Source organism: Bombus fervidus, chromosome 16, assembly GCF_041682495.2.
Source record: "Bombus fervidus isolate BK054 chromosome 16, iyBomFerv1, whole genome shotgun sequence".
NCBI lineage: Eukaryota > Metazoa > Arthropoda > Insecta > Hymenoptera > Apidae > Bombus > Bombus fervidus.
Window position 1 is genome coordinate 1,315,001 of NC_091532.1, and position 19,055 is coordinate 1,334,055.

General features: G+C 36.1%; 1 protein-coding gene across 4 annotated transcripts in view; it reads left to right on the plus strand.

Annotated features, from left to right (window-relative positions):
- Positions 1-19,055, plus strand: part of Cnn (phosphodiesterase 4D interacting protein centrosomin) — a 38,581-nt gene that overhangs the window by 17,604 nt on the left and 1,922 nt on the right. For 2 of the 4 annotated variants that reach the window (XM_072019754.1, XM_072019753.1), the window contains exons 3-12: positions 5,429-5,646; positions 5,983-6,154; positions 7,070-7,209; positions 8,763-9,173; positions 10,618-10,848; positions 10,989-11,342; positions 15,611-15,718; positions 16,803-18,044; positions 18,400-18,687; positions 18,826-19,050. In XM_072019754.1, coding sequence (XP_071875855.1) covers positions 5,429-5,646; positions 5,983-6,154; positions 7,070-7,209; positions 8,763-9,173; positions 10,618-10,848; positions 10,989-11,342; positions 15,611-15,718; positions 16,803-18,044; positions 18,400-18,687; positions 18,826-19,050 — 3,389 coding nt within the window. Of the gene's footprint in view, positions 1-2; positions 236-5,428; positions 5,647-5,982; positions 6,155-7,069; positions 7,210-8,762; positions 9,174-10,617; positions 10,849-10,988; positions 11,343-15,610; positions 15,719-16,802; positions 18,045-18,399; positions 18,688-18,825; positions 19,051-19,055 lie in introns of those variants that run through there. The other 2 variants (XM_072019755.1, XM_072019756.1) reach the window with 2 other exon arrangements.

Genomic DNA, 19,055 nt, shown 5'->3' on the forward strand with positions numbered 1-19,055 from the left:
TCTCAGTTAGCGTTTCTACGTCCATCGCGAAAAGACCTACGAAATATCATCGGAGAACGCTCGATGGTCTTTGTTCGTTTTATTGCTGCGTTTAGTTCGGCTCTAGAATAGCCAGTAAGATGTGATGTTTTACGGAAGATTTCACGTGGCATGGGATGTGGTAGGTCGCGCGTTGACGCTCCGACCACCCTTGACAACATCCAGGACAGGCCAATCCAAGTTCACGTTATGTTCGGTAAAAATCACTTCGCATGTTACTCGCATCTGTTTAGTATCGTTTTTACGTAACCGTTAGACCGCGAATATTCATAAGATTCGTATTCTTACGAACTTTGCGAGGAGATTCGTTTCGACTATTAAATACACGCGTGTTATAGCAGCAGCATTCTTCGTTTTGTTCAGTCCAGTTCGCTTAGTTCAGTTCTAAATTTCTCATAAATGCGATTGTATGCATTTATAAACTTGTCATTTTTACGCACAAAGTTTTCCACTAATTACAATTCGTATTACGTGATTTGAGAATGTCGGTAAACTGCTCCTGTTGATAAATTGCTATACCGCCGTATATGGCGTGTATGTCGATTCTAACGAGAAATATTATTCTCCGAGCTAAATTTTGTTTCTTCCTAAATTATGGATTTTTAGCGTGTTGACGTCTTATCTGCTGCTATGTATATCGTCAGGGATAAAATTGCAATAATTGTGTGTGTGTGTGTGTGATTTTCTTGTATATAGACGAAATTAAATTACGTGGTTTATAAATTAAAGTGTTTTAACGTGATCCTGCTTTTTCAATTGTTGTTTTCACGTGTGATTGAATTTAACGACTTACGAATGTTAATTCGTAGTTAAATGTAATATATATCGTGTTCTAAGAAAATGACGATAGGTCGAATTGATTGCGCGAATGATTTGGAGGTCGATCGGTCCGATATGTTTGACATTTTTTCAAATAGGTTAAACTTTTCAGCGAAAAATGGAAAAATCTTTTTGTTACGATATATGGATAATAATTTGTTAAAACGACGTGCTATTTTTTCGTAATAGACGTGCCATTTTTCAACGAGCAAACGTACCAAAAGAAAGGAACGCTTTATACCGAATTACGTAACACAGCGCGTTGCTCCGTCGATAACGTGACTGCTATTTTTAAAATTATCTATGCTTTTCTTAAAAAGAATTATTCTTACGTTTCGATTGCTTCGAATTGTCCAATATACATATATGGTCATAAACCTTTATTTAAAATTTTTAAACAGAAAGTAAATGTTGCTTGCAATTGAAGTTTAGCTAATACTCTATCATATGTATTAGCAAATAAATCGTTAGATGTTCATTGCCAAATGTTCTATTATTATCCTTTATCCTCCTAGTCCAAAGAAACGTAAACCTATTTACCGATATCGAGTTACTTCTTCTTTTATCGACGACTCGGATATTGCTCGTTGTCATAGTTGAACGTAATCTTTATGCGATCGTAGAAATTCACCATTTTAAACGATATTGTTTACATCTCGCTCGACCTTGAATAATTTCATCCTATTGAGAGAAAAATAAAGTCAACGGGCCTTGCAGAATGCGCTGAATGCCGGACCCTCTTTGCGCTGAATCGTGTCGCACAAAGAAAGGTCGCTAACTACCGAGCTTAATAGACCGTATTAAAGCACAAATGGCAGCGTGAATTTGAGCGCTGGTTGGTTGCTTCGTTACCAGCACCTATCGTCCAGATGCCTTATTTTCATTCGCCTTTCCTTTATGTTTCAATGATTTTCATTTCACGACTCGGTGCTGCCAATGGCATCGTACGAGGTCACGTGCCATCGGAACGCTTTCGAATTCTCTCGTTCTCCTTCGATCGACGTCGATGGAATTTTACCAGACTCGCCGAATATCTTCGACGAGGATTATCGAAATTTGATATCGTAAGCGTATACCGACCGTAGCTGTGTATTCGACTCGAACAGAGCGCGGTTTGTTGCGACGCTGTTTTGTCGGAATCGTTCGCAAGGTCGATACAAATTTTCGCGAGTCGTTGAACCGCGCGACAAGCGCATCGCACCTCGCGACTCTTTGTTGCGATTACCTATTGTCCAACCTAACCCCAACCTAACCTCAATTTTCGCCGACAACTGGCAACGAGAGAGAAGAACAGAGGGAGGAGACACGGCCAAGAACAGGGCCGATGAACGCGATGAGTTGAAACAAAGGAAAAGGAGGACCAGAGGTTTGTAAAAATCTGCGTCGAACGAGCATCGAGGACGACGTTTGCGAAGATCGGCCGAAAGGCTTAATGGCGGTTGGTGACGCGCGAAGAGGATTTAAAAGAGAAGAAGACCGCGGCGCTCGTTTAGCGTCGCGAAATTGGCATCAGTCACGTAGCTCGAACGAATTCGAGAATAGGATCGATTCAACGTTCAATCATTGCAACAAGCGCACCCGGAGAAAAACGAGCGATTTGTAGCAATCCTGTGTGCAATAGCGTGCATTAGTCACGGACGTCGCTCGTGCTGTGCGTCGTTCGTGCGTCGGTCGTGTCCTTAAAAGGAATCTAATCACGGCGGGCTTATCTTTGGTTTCGTGTTCGAGAAGTCCTGTTTGCATTACTAGAAACTTTGTCCGTATGTGCAGCTCGTTCCTTTAGCCCGTGTTTTCTATTCTTCTTCTTTTTGTTAACCAAGGGGAATTCGAACGCGTTAACGTATTTGAAGTTGAGCTTCTCTTCTAGGCTTAACCCTTCATCCGCATGAAAGTAGTTTCCGATCAATAATTTCAAGTAGTTTTTCATTTTGTTCATCGTTCTGTTTAAATTTTTGCTTCGCTCGAAACGATTACGGTGATACGTGTCGATAAATACCATTGCTTGGAGTTGTTGGAAACTTGCAGGAGTTTTCGAAAAAATATTTGGGGATTTTTTAAGATACAAAAACTTAAGAAAAGCTGCATAGGCGTAAAAAATAAAAATCGGTAAAAATAAGGTTGTTAGGAAGTTTTGAGCATTTATTATTGTTTGAAATAACGACAAAACACAAATATTTGAAACGGTGAATCATCTTCGTCTACTTTACTCTATATTTACTTTAGAATTTACAGCGTAAATACAACAGCAAAATAAGAATCGTAATGAAGAGCAGCAAAAATATTTTTGTTTTGTATTAAGATCAAACAATTTCCTATTTCGCTAAACTTCTTTAGGGAAGACAAATAATTCGCATTTTAATATCGATTTGGATTTTAAGTATTGGTTTTACGTGCACTTAAATTGCACTTAGAAAATATATCTTACGCCTTGCAGCGTTTGCTCTCAGAATTCTTTCAATTACCTTCGAATAATGAGAAATACGATATTTACACAAAAACAACGCAAATTTTAGAACACGAATAATAAAAAAAAAAAAAAACTTATAGCCGCTTTAGTCTAAATTCTAAATAAACGTATCTTCGATCCAAGTCTTTGAAAACTATTAAATCACGTCTTATTGCTTCCATAGAGCAATTTGGAACAACGCGTTCGTGCCTAACTTCATGGATAGATCGTCTTTTATCTCTGATCCTGCAATTCGAATAGCTTCAATAGCAAGTCAGGGGGATACGGGTTAGGGTGCCACGAACTATCACAAAGTAAACACAAAACACAAAATTTGGGTACAAATGTTCAGCACGTAACTGTTAAAGATAACGTAACCGGATCGATGCAATCGTGTTTCTCGTTTCTGTGACCGGATTCGTCGATGAATCATTAATAGGCGACGAAAAAGACAAAAATCTTACCTGTCGGACATTGGGAATTGATGAAAATTGTCATCGTGAGAAATGGCTTAAAGACAGCTTCTTCGCTAACGAAATACCCTACGGTATTGGGTTAACGATCGCCCTATTAATTATGGAAAGTAAGAATTTTTATACCGACAGTCGTTTAATTTTTCCGTAAGAAATTTTAAATAAAAGCAATAATTTTAAATAATTCTGATAACGATTTTAGCGTAATAACGTTTAGTTTAAGAAAGAAAAATTAATACAAGTGCGAGTTTACACGCCCAATCGAACCTCTTGCATCCTATTTATTTACATATTGTTTCTTTTCGTTTAATTCGTGTGTATTTCAGGATTAATTGAATCGCAAGGAAAGATAATAATCCATAATGTCTTCGATAACTTCGATTTGTCGACGATTTTGCTTATTTCATTTAACAATGTAAAATTGAAAACGACTAACGTAAATTATTTTCACCTCTTATTATTTTCAGAAATGGAATCGCTTCTACATTTTTCTTTCTCGTATTACTTTAAATTGTATGTTCTGTGCGTGACTTATCAGATCAATTGAATCGTAAATGACGATCATCTTTGATATTATGCTCATACAGAATATCGTAGACAATCTACATAGCTTTAATTAAGCAAATCAACCAGCCAGAAATTGAATTGAACCGATTTGTAATATGGTTGAACGACGAGTCTTCTTTATCTCTTGCTATATCCAATGCTTCTAGCAATTTATATTGTAATTATGACTCATGAAAAATTTATTCCTCGTTATTTTATGATTTTATTGCAACATTATTTATTTATTTTTACTTAGTCCGTGCCTTTCGTCTTTGGACGAGTTTTCGGCTTTACATCTCGTTTACTTATCACGCTTTTTACATTCTCTCAGTCTTATGGCGTTATCACTTTATTGTCTCCTCCTCTATATCTATCCAAACTCTTTTTTTATGTATCTTATCCACTCTCTTATATTGCACTCCGTTGTATAATCTATCTCTAAAACTATGACAACTTTTGGACTTTTGCCTCCTTGCTGTGCTTCCTCGTTGTCGTTCCTCCCCGTCTTGTATCGTTCTTCTCTTTTTCATTATTGTTTTCAATTCCATTAGCCCTTCTCCAATCTCGTTTAGTATCTTTTCTGTGTCCTTTGGTCCTCCCGTTATTTCGCATTCTTCTATTACGTGTCTCGGGTCTTCTTCTTTCCTTTTACATAGCCTGCATCTTTTCTCTCCCTCTTCTTTCCAGTTATTGCAATATTATATACTGATATCGGTTCAAACGTAGACTTCACGATAATTCGTGGATGAATTTAGTAATAGCATAATGTTTTAATAAATATATCACGTAAAATATATAATATAATAATTATATATATGAATTATAAATAATTAATAATAATAAATTATAAAAATATAAAAAATAAATAAATTATTATATAATTTATAATAATTATTATATATTATATATATTATAATATATAAATATTATTAATATAAATAAATTATATAATATAATAATTTTAATAAATATACCACATAAATATAATACGTGTATTACGAGGCTAAGTAAAGCTGTTAGTTCTTTTTATAATATTTCGGAGGTGTGCGAAAAACGCTTTTCGCGGGTGGAAAAGTTAAAGGATGTATTTGATTTTCTGTTTTAGGCACAAATGCGAGATCGCCTGGGAAGACGTCACCAACGGGAGTAATTGGAAGCAGAGACGGAGCAGGAATTGGTAGAACGATGAAAGAATACGAAGATCAATTAGAAGCTCTGAAAAAGGAAAACTTCAACCTTAAATTACGGATTTATTTTCTCGAGGAGCGGATGGGAATTACATCAGCGGATGAAAATGCGATAAAAAAGAATATCGAATTAAAGGTTTCTACGTATTCCATTTTATCTTCTATCAAATCGTTGCAACACTTTGTAGCTTATTCGCAATTTTCTCTCTTTTCATTTTTAATTAAAATTTCAATCGTTTGATCTGAACAGCGCGTACATATTCCGCGAATTCAAATTCTCTTTACGTTCATTTAGGTTTTGACCGGAAATGTCAATATTTTAATTTGAAACTATAATTCGCTTTATTATTGCTGAAAATTCGAATATAGAGGATTCTACAGATAAAATCGGAAATATGTATTTTTTATTTTTTTGTCAACTTTCGTAGATATATTTTATTTATGAGATTTCGTTGTTTTATTCTACCGTTAGGTTGAAATTGAATCATTGAGGAAAGAGTTGGTTGAGAAGCAGGAACTTCTCAGCCAGGCGGCCAAGGCGTTCGAATTAATCGAAGAACAAAAAGAAGCTTCTTCGCGGAATCAAGCTCAGTACCAGAAGTCGCTTGAAAATGAACGAGAAAAGATCAGAAGACTGGAGAAGGGTACGTAATAAAATTTACCACGTCTTTATCATAATTAAACAAAATTCTACATATTTTCTTTGTCAGTGAAGAATCGTTAAAAAGAATTTATACCTGGATTCCAATGGTTTTATGATTGATCTTCTACCAAATTTATGTATGTAATTCTTCTAGCAACATTTATGTCAGTTATGCATACGTATATATTATTTATGTATTTATGTATTTTGGGGATTTTGCAGTTTCCTTGGATTAAATTAAAAAAAGGTTTAAATTTTATCATAAATTAGTTTATTACGTAAAAAGAAAACTATATTTTTTAATCATAAAGCTAATTTTTTTTTTTTACTAACAACTTCATAAATTGTGCTTAATTATTTTCAATTATCAAAGAAAAAATTGCCTACTAACAGCTACTAAACCTACTTGCTACTATGCGCGTTCATCGATATCGAATCTTTTTGCCATGAAAATATTAGTATGTAATTGCTAGATTGTGGATGTTGTGGATGTTTATGCATTTACAAATAACTGAAATATGCAAATAATTTACGGCTCATTCGCAAACACATACAAAATATCCAATATAAAGTACCTTGTTGTAGTATTTAAAGCGCGAAATAAATCTTTATTGCCTGTTGGGATTCGTTTTAATTCGTTCTAATAATCGGCAGTCTAATAACCACGATTTATTAATGCTGCGGTGTAATTTCGTAATATTCAAGATCGTATTATAATTCAACGGGTTACTTCTTACGATGTAGCTTGTAAAAAGCTCTTTGTAGGAGAAAGTATCGGAATGTTTCGATAGGTTGTGCTTCATTTGCATAATTACTCGTTGCTTCGGTAAATCCTCTTCTTTATACCCTTTGCTTTCCACGAACTTCGCTTATGCTTGATACGATGAAAATTTTATGTTGCTGTCTGTTGCGATAGAATTAGCAGAATATGAAGAAAAGAAAGCAGATGCATCTATCTTCTATAAGGAAGCTTTCGGCATCACGCCAGAGAAGGCGTTGGAGAACGAGGAGAAATTATGTCAAATGGAAGAACTCGTTGCATCTCTAGAAGCCGAGGTAAGATAATACAAAAGATAACGCGTAAGAGAAATGATTTTTATAGAGAAACTAGAATTCATTTTACTTAATCCTCTATAACTAGAATAACTTTATTATGAGAAAAATACTCACAATTGATTAGAATCTCTTTATTCCCATTTGGAACTTGGGGAATAGTAATTACTGTAAATAGATTGATTAACGTTGGCAGAAATGGTATACTGGTGAAATACAGTATCGCATACGATTATGTAACTTCTAAGTATTATACAGAGGGTTGATCTTTAATTCTGACAGTCAGTAAAATATGATTAGATAAAATATGATTAGAATTGATTAGAATCTCTTTATTCCCATTTGGAACTTGGGGAATAGTAATTACTGTAAATAGATTGATTAACATTGGCAGAAATGGTATACTGGTGAAATACAGTATCGCATACGATTATGTAACCTCTAAGTATTATACAGAGGGTTGATCTTTAATTCTGACAGTCAGTAAAATATGAGATAGATTATCTAAATTACGTTAAATTAAACGTGTGTAAAAGAATTAAGCCCTGATACATATTTTTCATTTATCCTGTCCCTTTAAATTCTCTTTTAATCTTTTTCGAACATCGAAGAAGATATAGGTTTCTTTTGAGTATATCCTTCGAGGGAAATTGTATTATTCCCGACTCGATTTTACAAAGTTGATCCCGAAAGAACGTCGTTATTCGTGGCAATTGATAAGCAAATACTCGTCTGCCCTACTTCTTTTCCTTTTTCTACGTATCTACACCGTTTCAACGCTATCTTTGTTCACTTCCTTCAGCAACGAAAAGAATGCGAGCTTGATAAGCGAGTTATCGTCGCTCTGCAAAAAGAAGAAAAAATTAATCAGTACGATTTTGTCCGTGGATGAGTATGCGTCGTTAACATTGTTCACCGATCAAATCCTTGCAATAACTTTTTATACATACGTTTGCTTATTAACAGATAATAACTACACGACCAACAAAAATTTCGCGTATGTGAAAAGTGCGAGCTAATGTTTCTCTTCTTTTCTTTTATTATTCTTCATATTCGACTATGGAAAATACAAATTTCTACGTTACATATAAACAGCTAGGACATTTGAAATAGTAAAGTAGTAAAAATTGTATACGGAGGATGTAGTTCTTATAAAAAGGAAATATCTTTCGTAAGAATTCAAATTCATCGTAACTTTCGAAGTAATCAGCTGTTTCTTAAAAAAAAAAAAAATTGTTAAAAATCTTTCCTTTCTCTACGCTAACGTTTAATTTAAACTATTTGCTTTTCCTGTGCTTCGTAGCCTTAAAACTAAAAGCGGCGGCTTAAGACTTTTACACATATACGTACTTGCCATTTATTAATTTTTATCCATAGCGAGAACGATTTAAATTAAAGATACGATAGCAATCACTAACAAAATGGCTAAACTGAATGCAAAATTACCATTTTACTATTCTAGCTATACATACGACGAAAGTACTTTTTCTTCAGTTATACCGTTTCACGTAGAACACGAACGATTTTAACGTGAATTTATTCGCAAATGAACGTAGGTGAAACAGGTGACGAACAGCTTGGACGAGGAACGCGTATGGGCGCAAGAACTCGAGGGTGAACGGGATGAGTTTAGAGAACGTTTAGAGGCTGAGACGCGATTGAGAGAAAATTTGGACGCGGAGAGGTTGCAAGATATTGAGTCGCTACGGGAGAAAGTAAAAGAACTGGAGGAACAGCAGCTAAAAAGGGACACTGTCGTTCAGCAGTGTAAAACCGAGCTACTCGAGAAAGAAAGAATCATTAAGGAAAAAAATGCACAGCTGGAAGAGAGGTGTCGGGTATACGAGGAGCTGAACGCCGTTTCAGAAAAAAGGAAGAAGCAAGTCGATCAATTAAGGACGTCTATAAAAGCCAGGGACGAGGCCCTCACAGATCTGAATAACAAACATCGTGCCCTGCTCTCTCAGGTGATTATCAGATTTGAATTTCATTTATATCTATTCCAGGAAGTCTCCTGGCTATCGTTTCGTTACTGATAAGATCCTTAAAGAGTTACCTTAAAAGAAAAGCTATCGTCTACATAATCATTCTGTTTAACGCAATCATCCGCACGACGCATGTCTCTAATCGATGGAAGCTTGCAGAAATCGGCAAACCTACATCATATCGCTTTATATATAAGTCTATTGCCCATCGTGCGTATAGTATTCGAGAAATGACTTTTAAAAGAACCGAAACTTGTAACGAGCGGAGAAACACTTGTTCTCGATCGTCGGTTCGATTTCAGAAACAATCGTTCAACGGTTGAACAAATCGGTAGAGTCTATAACGTAATCCTGCGCTTACTAGAGAAGAAGAAATACCGTCTTCCTAGACGTACAACGAGCTTTCGATAAAGTTTCACGTGTCCGTCTACTCTACGACATTAAAACGAATCTATCTCGGTACTTTTTATTCTTGAAATCGCATTTAAACAATAAACGGTTGTACGTACGTCACGAACATGACCCATCGAAATTATATTCCATCTCGTTACATGGAACGTCTCAGGGTAACGTGCTGAGACTAGCACTGTGCGCGCTGTACACCGCGGATTTACCTATATATAAAGAGATATCACGGTAGTTACGTTCTAGCGCTTAATCAAGATGCCAAAGAAGGCTGAAAAATGCTTCAGAAAGGCATTGGAGACGTACAAATATCGCTGGATACCTGACGAATAAAAGTCAGTGAAAGAAAATCTGTGTATACGACTTTTACCGCGAGAAAAAGGAACTGTTCTAGTGTCAAGTTGTATGGTCAAGTTTTACCATCTGTAAAGATAAAGCGAAGTAGCTTGGAATGCATTTGCAGACAAGACTGACATGGGCGAAGCATATAAAAACCAAGAGGAAAGAATTGGACCTGAAACTAGGTAAAAAGTACTGGTTTATTGGTAGGAAATCTCAACTGTCATTCTACGATAAATTAAGTATCTGTAAAGATATCCCGAAGCCAGTGTCGACTTGTGGAATACAAATTACGAAGGACTGCCAGTAATTGATATTTTACGTTGACTCCGACCCAAAGTACTCGGATCGATGCTTGACGCTCCCTGGTACGTCACAAGTGCGACCATTCGCAAAGACTTAGAATTACCGACAATCGAAGAAGAAATCCAGCGATACAGCATTAACTATGAAGAAAGAAAACATATTGCGAAATGCGTGGTCCTTTAGGATTCTTTAGAATTAAAAACTAAAAAAAAAAAGGCGCTTGATATTTACTTGATAAATAGTATTACTAGGTATAAAGGTTAAGACTAGGATTTAAGGAATTAGACGTTAAAGTAATATTGAATTTAAGGAAAATTATTTTTCCGATATAACGCATTAAGTTTGATTAATTAATTTCAATGAATTTATATTGCAGTTCGAGAACGGTTATATTAAAAGATCACCCCCGAGCAGTCCGTCGGCTATGAATTCGGTCGAAGATCCTTTGCAAGCAAGAATGGGACAAAAGATGACCTGTGTGCAAGGGACGACGAAGAGAGGAACCACTTGTCTCGATTGGGAACCGAATCGAGAAAGGTCAACGAGAGTGAAGTCGCCAGTGCAAACTCTGAACGGAGAGATCAGAGACATTAGAGATTTAATCAAGGTTCGCAGAAACTTCTCTTCTCGTTTCATCTCTTCTTTTTTCTTGAGTCTTAAGAATCATTGAACCACTAACGATCCTACAAACATCAATCTTTAAGGAATATCGTTAATTCGCTTAAATCGAATATTTATCTCGCTTAGGAGCTGGAAGAAAAAGAGAAGGAACTGAAAGCTCAAGAAGAATCAAGAAAACAGTTGGTGCTGAAACTATGTAACACGCAGAAACACGCAGAGACAACGAGTTACAAACTGAAGAAATTAGAAGGTGAACACGAGAAAGCGATCAAGACGATTCAAGGTTTCATGGAGAGACAGCAACAATTGGAAAACACGAAGCTGAGGAAGGAACAGAAGATCATGGAGTTAGAAATAGAACTGAACAGGCTGCGGGAGTACGAGAATGCGAAGGCTGCGAGGGATGGACACGATCAATTCGTTCTGAGAGATTTCAGCACCGACATGACGGACGATCCAGAACGCGATGCCAGCAATCAGGTCGACATCATGATTTTTCGATTCTGCATGCTTGTCTCTACGTTTTTGAAGCATCATATCAAAAATTTTGGCTTTGGGCTTTTAAGATTTGGTGGCATTGTCTCGAGGTTATTCTATATTATCGTAGCTATTTAACGCTATTGCAAAGTACAAAAATAATCAATTATGAATCGAATTTGGATCTCGATGATCAGTCGGAACGGCTCTACGGATGAACGGGCATTGTATGAAAGTTCGCTAACGTGGAGACAACGCTTGGAATTGTAACGCATTCCGCTTTTAACGAGGAAAACGGAATTAATCACGGAATGGTTTAGTATTATCAAACGTTTCTCTTTCTTTCAGAGATACTGAATTCACCTAATATCTTCTACTTCTACTTCTCCTTTTCTGCTTTATCGTCATCATCTCTCTCACTGCATGACACTTATCGCTTTGGGCCACTGTTCGTTACATTTCGATATCCTTACCGGTGCACCGAAAATTGCGACCACAAGTAGCTCTGCGCTATTCAACATGTACGCATATGAGATTTAAATATACAAATCCAGCGTTACTCGAGTCGAGTTCTAGTCATTTTTTCAAGAATTTTCTTTTACATTCACGATACGAGTTCAAAGTTGGAATCCTCCGTTGAGAAGATTCCATCTCGTTTTCTTACGCCTGTTTTACTTGATTCTTAATTGAATTGATCGAATTTATTTTACATTTCGAGTTCAGTACGAGTTACGTCTTTTTTTGTTCACTTTCTTTTAATCTGTTTTTATTACGAAGTGATCTATTATTGGTTTTTTCTTTGTGCGTACCTTTTTTTTTGCACGGATTTGTAGTGTTAACGCATGGCATGTATGAGATATACGACCTGTTAAATAATTTACGTTTGCGTATTAGCGTCGAAACACAAGCAAACGGAATATTTGTATTTTACGCTGTTATGTACGTTCGAAAAGCGTTTTTTTTTTTTTTTTTTTTTTTTTTTTTTGAAATCGCACCGACGAAATTTAATAAATTTTTGTACAATTTTTTTTTTATGTCGCTCTGGTCCTGCCAAATAATTATTCCGCGATATTACATTACTTTATCTCATTACTTGCACACTAACATACCTTTCCAAGCTAAATTAACTAATCGCATAATACAACTACTTCCTCAGATGTGAAATTGAACAAGAACTTCTTAAGAAATTTGCATATTTTTAACAAATCAGCAATCTGTTATCAAAGCTGTCAACAAATAAATTAATTACTCACTTTGCGTTTATCAATTGTCTAATTGGCGAACTTTAGCCGAATTTCTCTGTATTAACTAACGGACCGGAACACGTTTACATATATTTTGAAGGATTTCGGTGTTTTCTCGATTCTACTTCGAATCTGATACATGGATGGAATCTAAATATAGTTTAATTAGGCTACGGCCCAAGGTTCCAGTTCCCCAAGGAGTTTCAAAGTCCAAATTTACCGTCAAGTTCATTCCCCTATTATTTTCTTCTTATAGGTGTACATCAAATATTTTCTGCTACGAAATTAGAGTTGCCAAGTGGTTTAAAACGATTCCAACGTATTGTAATTCGCGTCATTCAGATTCCAAGATACGATCAACTAAATCATCAATGATAACGAACGTCGAAGATAGACAAACGACTTCTCGAGTGGAAGTATGTACCGTAAAGTGAATCACCTTTAAAAGCCACGGACTTAATTCACATCTCTCGAGTTATTTGTCTCGTTAGTCGACTTAATTGTTAAATCAAAGTACTTGACCTCGTTCCTCGAGTATTTCGACGTTGTTCGATTCAGAAATGAGAAAATTACATCTGAAACGAGATTACCGCTGGTGGCAACGACCGTTAAACAGTCGGTAGCTTAATTCGAAACTGTCAGACCGATAGCAGCGTCCTACACACGAATTCCACGTTAAACGAGCGCAAGTTAGCGATCATAGCTGGACATGGAGCGAAAACGGCACGCGAGTAGGCAACGCGATCGTATATCGGATTATCAAAGTAATTTTCGTAGAGCAAGTCCCGGCGAGGCGGTGTCTTCGAGATACCAAACCGAAGACGTGCCTTTCGTCTAATAATAGAGACAGTCCGCTCGCGAAGTCTGCGCGATCCGCTGCCGGCTCGCAGTCTTCGTACGAAAATTCGTCTCGAGTCTCGACCGTTTTCCAAGCACCGTGGTTTTTTCCACAACGAACGACGATAATTAAAAACGACCGTAATTGACTAAGAACGCGACACAATCGACATAATCGATCCAGGAGATTTGAGGAGACTCATTATTCTCTTTTGTTTTATACACGATCAAAACGACGAACGTTCGATTAGATTTTGAAAGTAAAACGAATTCGAAGAAGTGCGACTTTTTTTTCTTTCGTCTAAACGAAGAAAACGACTCTAGATCGAAGTTGAGTCGAAGAACACGCGAGTTTATCCGTTTACTACTCTTTTTGTTTCATTGGTTTTCCTCGTTTTGTTTTTACGAATTGAAAAGAGAGAATTGAAAAGGAATCTCGTGATTTTCCGACGGAAAATCCATTGAAAAGTTTCGCGAAAACAATTCGGGAAGAAACGGCGCTTTCGTGCCTTTTCCTTTCCTCTGTCACAGATATTCGCCAGTGCTAGAAATAATTGTAGCATTTGCGTTGAGTATCTTTCAAGGATTAATTCAACGTAATTGAATCGAACGGAAATCGAAAAAGAGAAAAGAAAAGAAAAGAAAGACGATAAAAATGTTCTCCTGTTTGTGCGCCTCGGTGAGAATGGAGGTAGGTGGATGTAACAAGTATCGTCTTTTGGGCAAATCCATAAAGTTTTCGTCTATTTTTCGATCATGTGTTCTGTATTTATCGTTAAAACGATCTAAGTTCTATGATATGTTAACGATGGTAATTGATTTTTTATTCTGTTAAATCAAAGCGGATCTGTACAAAATTCACGACTTGTTGATAATTTACTTTTCATTTTAACGAATTAAGCGCAAGAATTGTTACAGTTAGTTGTAGTTAGCTTCGTTTAACAGTGAAATTTGAGTAACTTGTTACAGAAACTCGAGAATGTTTTGTGCGATGATCATATGATTTTATAAAACAATCGAGAAATTTACGTTATTTTTATATTACACTTTTCTTAGATGTTTCTAAGATGTTTATCTAGCCGATTACTATGAAATTATAAGTATCGTTATAATTATATTTTACATAGAAAAGAGATTTCTTCTTTCAAAATCAATTGACAGCGATTTCAATTAATTACGATATAATTAAATCTTACGCGATATAACAAATCCGTATACGCGAAAAGATAAATTTTAGAGAAGATAACTAACCCGTAGAAATTTTTCGTGAAAATTATTTCTTATCTTTAATAATTGAATAAGGTACTCATCTTCCCCACGGGAAGGTTAACAAATATATAAGTTAGAAAACTGCAAATCTTTTTTTTCTTTTTATAAAATCTTTAATCTCAAAGCTTCAACTCTTATCCATACTTTCCTCTATAAAACATGAATTCAAAAACATCGAATTAATTATCTGTCCATCAGTTAACATTTTTACTTCATTCCTTTCGATTCTTCGTTTCATTCTTAAAACGCTACGATTGCTGACACTACGCTAGAATTTTCCAATCTACATCGTAAGACCTATATTCATAGAACTACCGCACTTTCGATTATATTTTCGAAAAAAAAAAAAAAAAAAAAAAAAAAACGCAGTACCGTGCCCAAAGCTGGAACTAACGCGGCGAATTGTTAACTCGTCAAAATCGATAAGAAAAGTCGGTAAAATTAAGGCTAACTGTAAAGTTACAAATTAGATGTATCTTTTTGCTTTTAGGAGCCAGATATCGTTACCCTTGTCTCGCCGCGCAGTTGGTCAAGGAAACCGAAAAACTAAATACCCAAAATTAAATTACCAAACAAAAACTTAAAAAACAAAACTTAACAAACAAACGAACAAACAAACAAACAAACAAACAAAAAAAAAGAACGATCTCTGCACAATGTTAAATTAGCATGTAACTTTGCTCCGCTTTTCCTTCCACGTTATCCGTCCACGAGTTCCATACGAATCCTCCGCGTACCGCGAAACTCCTCTCTTCTCGCTTAAACAATTCCCAGGATTTCGATGCAAATTGATCGCACGCAAACTTTTGTACCATACACCATCTCTGTAATCGCAGTTGTTCTTGCAAATAAAGCTTACCGATCGTTGCAACCGATTTGTTTCCGAGTTTTATTGACGAGAACAATACTTTATATGTGCAGCAACGATTCGACGAAATGGAAGCCAAAATAAACGACCTACGAGACCAAATAGAGACCATCAAGGCCGAAAAGAGTCGTTTGGAGAAGCAGATTCAAGTTGAATCAGAGGTATATCAGCCCATTAATTGCGTATCCCTTTGAAAAAATTATCTCCCTCGTTATCGTGCCTTCGTTAGAATGTAAATCCAGCTATTTACTTTTATATCAATTCGAGAAATTAGACAAGAAACTTGAACAACTTACGTAACTTAATTGGCAAAATCGATTAATTCTAAGATGTTTCGTCAACACGGCAAATTGTCGTTCGATCGAAGAATTTCAAGAGCGAAGAAATTATTGATTAATTTGTTCGAAGATCAGATGCGTTTGCCCTACCATATGCTTACGTACGATAGTAATATTTTATTTATATATACGTTAAAAGAACGTGTTCAGTATTGTGTGGAAATTGTTTATAAAAATTTGTAAAAAGTAGGAATTACGCAAGACGATATTTCGATTCGTGAATTCTTGCAAAAATTGCAATGTCTGGAAGTTTTGTATTTTTTTGACTCGTTCCTTTATGAACGGATATATCTTTCTCTACTTTTTCTATTTAAGAAGCAGATTATGAAATTGTTAATATTAGATAGAATAGAAAGAAGCTTGTCGACTGGATTTTCTCCAAATTTTTTTTAATTCCAATCTAATTTCTTAAAACGCGAAGCTTTCTTCGTTTCCTTTCATTTAAAAATATATCTTTATCGCTTTGCATAACTTCGTATAAATATTTGCTAATATTTGTAACAAATTAAGCCATTGCGTACAGTTTTATTCAAGTTCGAGCAAAGTTAAATGGTTTAGGATGCGAAATAACATCATAACTAGTTGAAACTCTAGTTTTAAATTTCGTTAAACGATCGAATATTAAAATAATATTAATAATACGCAGATTTTCCTTTATTTATCATCACGCGTATGTATAACACCTTGTTCTACTAATATTGCTCTTTTCTTCGCGTCTAAGCTTAATTATCGATACGGATAATGCTCGCGTAGTGTGATTAATAATAAAACAACGTAGTCAATCGTTAAAATTTGTTAACACCGAATAAACAAGAATTGTTTGCAAATTGTTCAGTTTGCACGATTAACCCGAGTCCTGATCTCCGTTAAAATCTTCAAACTAATAACGCATTAATATTATTTTCAGGAATTGAAAGGGCGACTTCAGGATAGGGAACAGAAGATAGAAGTTCTGGAGATCGAGAAGCAGACGATAAAGGAACAGCTGCAGAACAAGATGGATGAACTCGACGAACTGAAGAAAGTGATAAAAAACGATATGGAGGATTCGAGCAAACGGGAGGATCTTATTCACGATCTGCAAGTTCGCGATGCAGAGATCGTGGAGAAGAATCATAAGATCGAGCAGTTGTCGAAGGAGCTGCAAGTGAAGACACAGAACCTACAGAAGCTGGTGAACACGGAGCTGTGGAGCAAGAACAAGGAGATCGCCAAGCTTCACAACCATATGACCGCCACTCACTGTCTCGAAAGGAGCCGAAACAAGTTAGACATGACGCAAGAAAGCGCTAGCACGCAGCTATCGACTCTGATCAAAGAGCTAAACGACATTGGTATCAAGGTAACGTTTACCAATGAGGTGATCCAACTGAACTACGTCGACGGGAACGAGACCATAGACGTAAAAACTATGACAGACTATGTACAGAAGCTGGTAGCCCAGAAAAATGAGTTGGAGAAGGAAGTCGATTACCTAAAGTGGTTGAAGCTAGTTTCGAAACCGGACATCGCCACGGAGATCGATGGATACGGTGATAATCAAACGGAGAGAGCCAAGAAATATTGCGAACTCATGCGTACACACTTGAAAGACTTGGTAAAGTTCATGAAGGAAATGTTGAAAAACGCTAATTACGCGGATACCGTCGGTAACGACCATAAGAAGACCGTGTTCGACGTTTTCATGAACTCGAAGATACTGTCCGACGATTTCGTCAATGCGCTCGAGGGAATGTCAACGAACGATTTAGCCATTAACACCGATGAAGTTAATGTAAAATCGCTGGACAATTCGGTGAAGAAAAGTCGATCTGACAATTTACTCAGCGCTACGAAGAATCAAGCGTCCACGCAGTCGGATTCCGAGGCGTTTTCCGAACCCGATAGGACCGTTTCTATGGCTAGAATTGGATTACAAGAGACGCAACAGAAGTCTTTGAACCGTTCCAGATTTTCCAAGTATACCAAAACGTTCACCGATTCCGAAGACTCGTTGGAATATGTGCCTTATTATAAGTCGTATCAGAATGACTTGAACGATTCCGAAGCTAATTATCAGATACAAGAGCTTAAAGAAACAAACGCTTTACTGTACACGGAGCTCAGTGCTCTTAGGAACGAGTTCACTGCCAAAATTTCTTTCGATTGCGTAAGTATGATCTACACAGTTTCATTAACCCTGTCGCTTTCTTTGCGCCGTTTAGATTCCGATACAATTGTTTTCTCGTTTGTTAATAAATTTAATTAAGCGCACGTTGATTCATGCATTTCTTAAAATAGCAAAAATCTCTTTGATTCTTGCTCTTTGGTAAAAATTCGAAGGAAGTAGCAGGGTTAAAAAAATTAATTGTTCGAAGCGTCGTACCTAATTTTCGTATATTCTTTCCCTTTTCTATTTTATTACGCCTGCTTATGAGGAATTTTGTAAAAATCTATTTCCAAAGTTTTTAATTCGATAGTAAAGTAGATGATTTTGTCTTCACATGTACCTTTTTAATTTTCAGATATTCGACGAAAAAATATCACCATTGATAATCAAATTGGAAAAGTCGCAAAAGTACTGCGAGAAACTGCAATCAGCTTTGGACAGAAGAGTACACGAAGTCCACACATTGAGGAAAGAAAGCAAACAAAATTGTGCACGTAGAGCGCAATTGGAAAAGAAACTGGCTGACCTGGAGGGTATGGCAACAGAAATGAATAAACAGAAGGCTGAATTAATACATTACAAAGACAATGCCGAAAGAAAAGCTGCTGAAATGCTAATATCGCTCAACAGGGAAAATGACACGGTAATAAATCATTCTTTTCTCAATCTTTACAATTTAGCTATTACTTATATTACATCTTTTCAATGGTATTTAAGATTAATTGAAAACATACATTGTTTTTATAGTTTAACGGTAATTATGTTTTCTGAATAATTACAGTTGAGGACACGAATGAAAAAATTGGAAGATGAACACGAATCTGCAAAGACGAACATATCAACGTTGACGAAAGAACTGGACCATTTGACTCTTTCGCATAGTCAGATTCTCGTGGAGAATACAAAGCTAACGAACGATAAGTTACGTTTAGAGCAAGAAGTAAGGAAAACGGAGAACAGATGCGACATGACTGTTCGTACCATGCATGATAAATTTAACAAAGAAGTAAG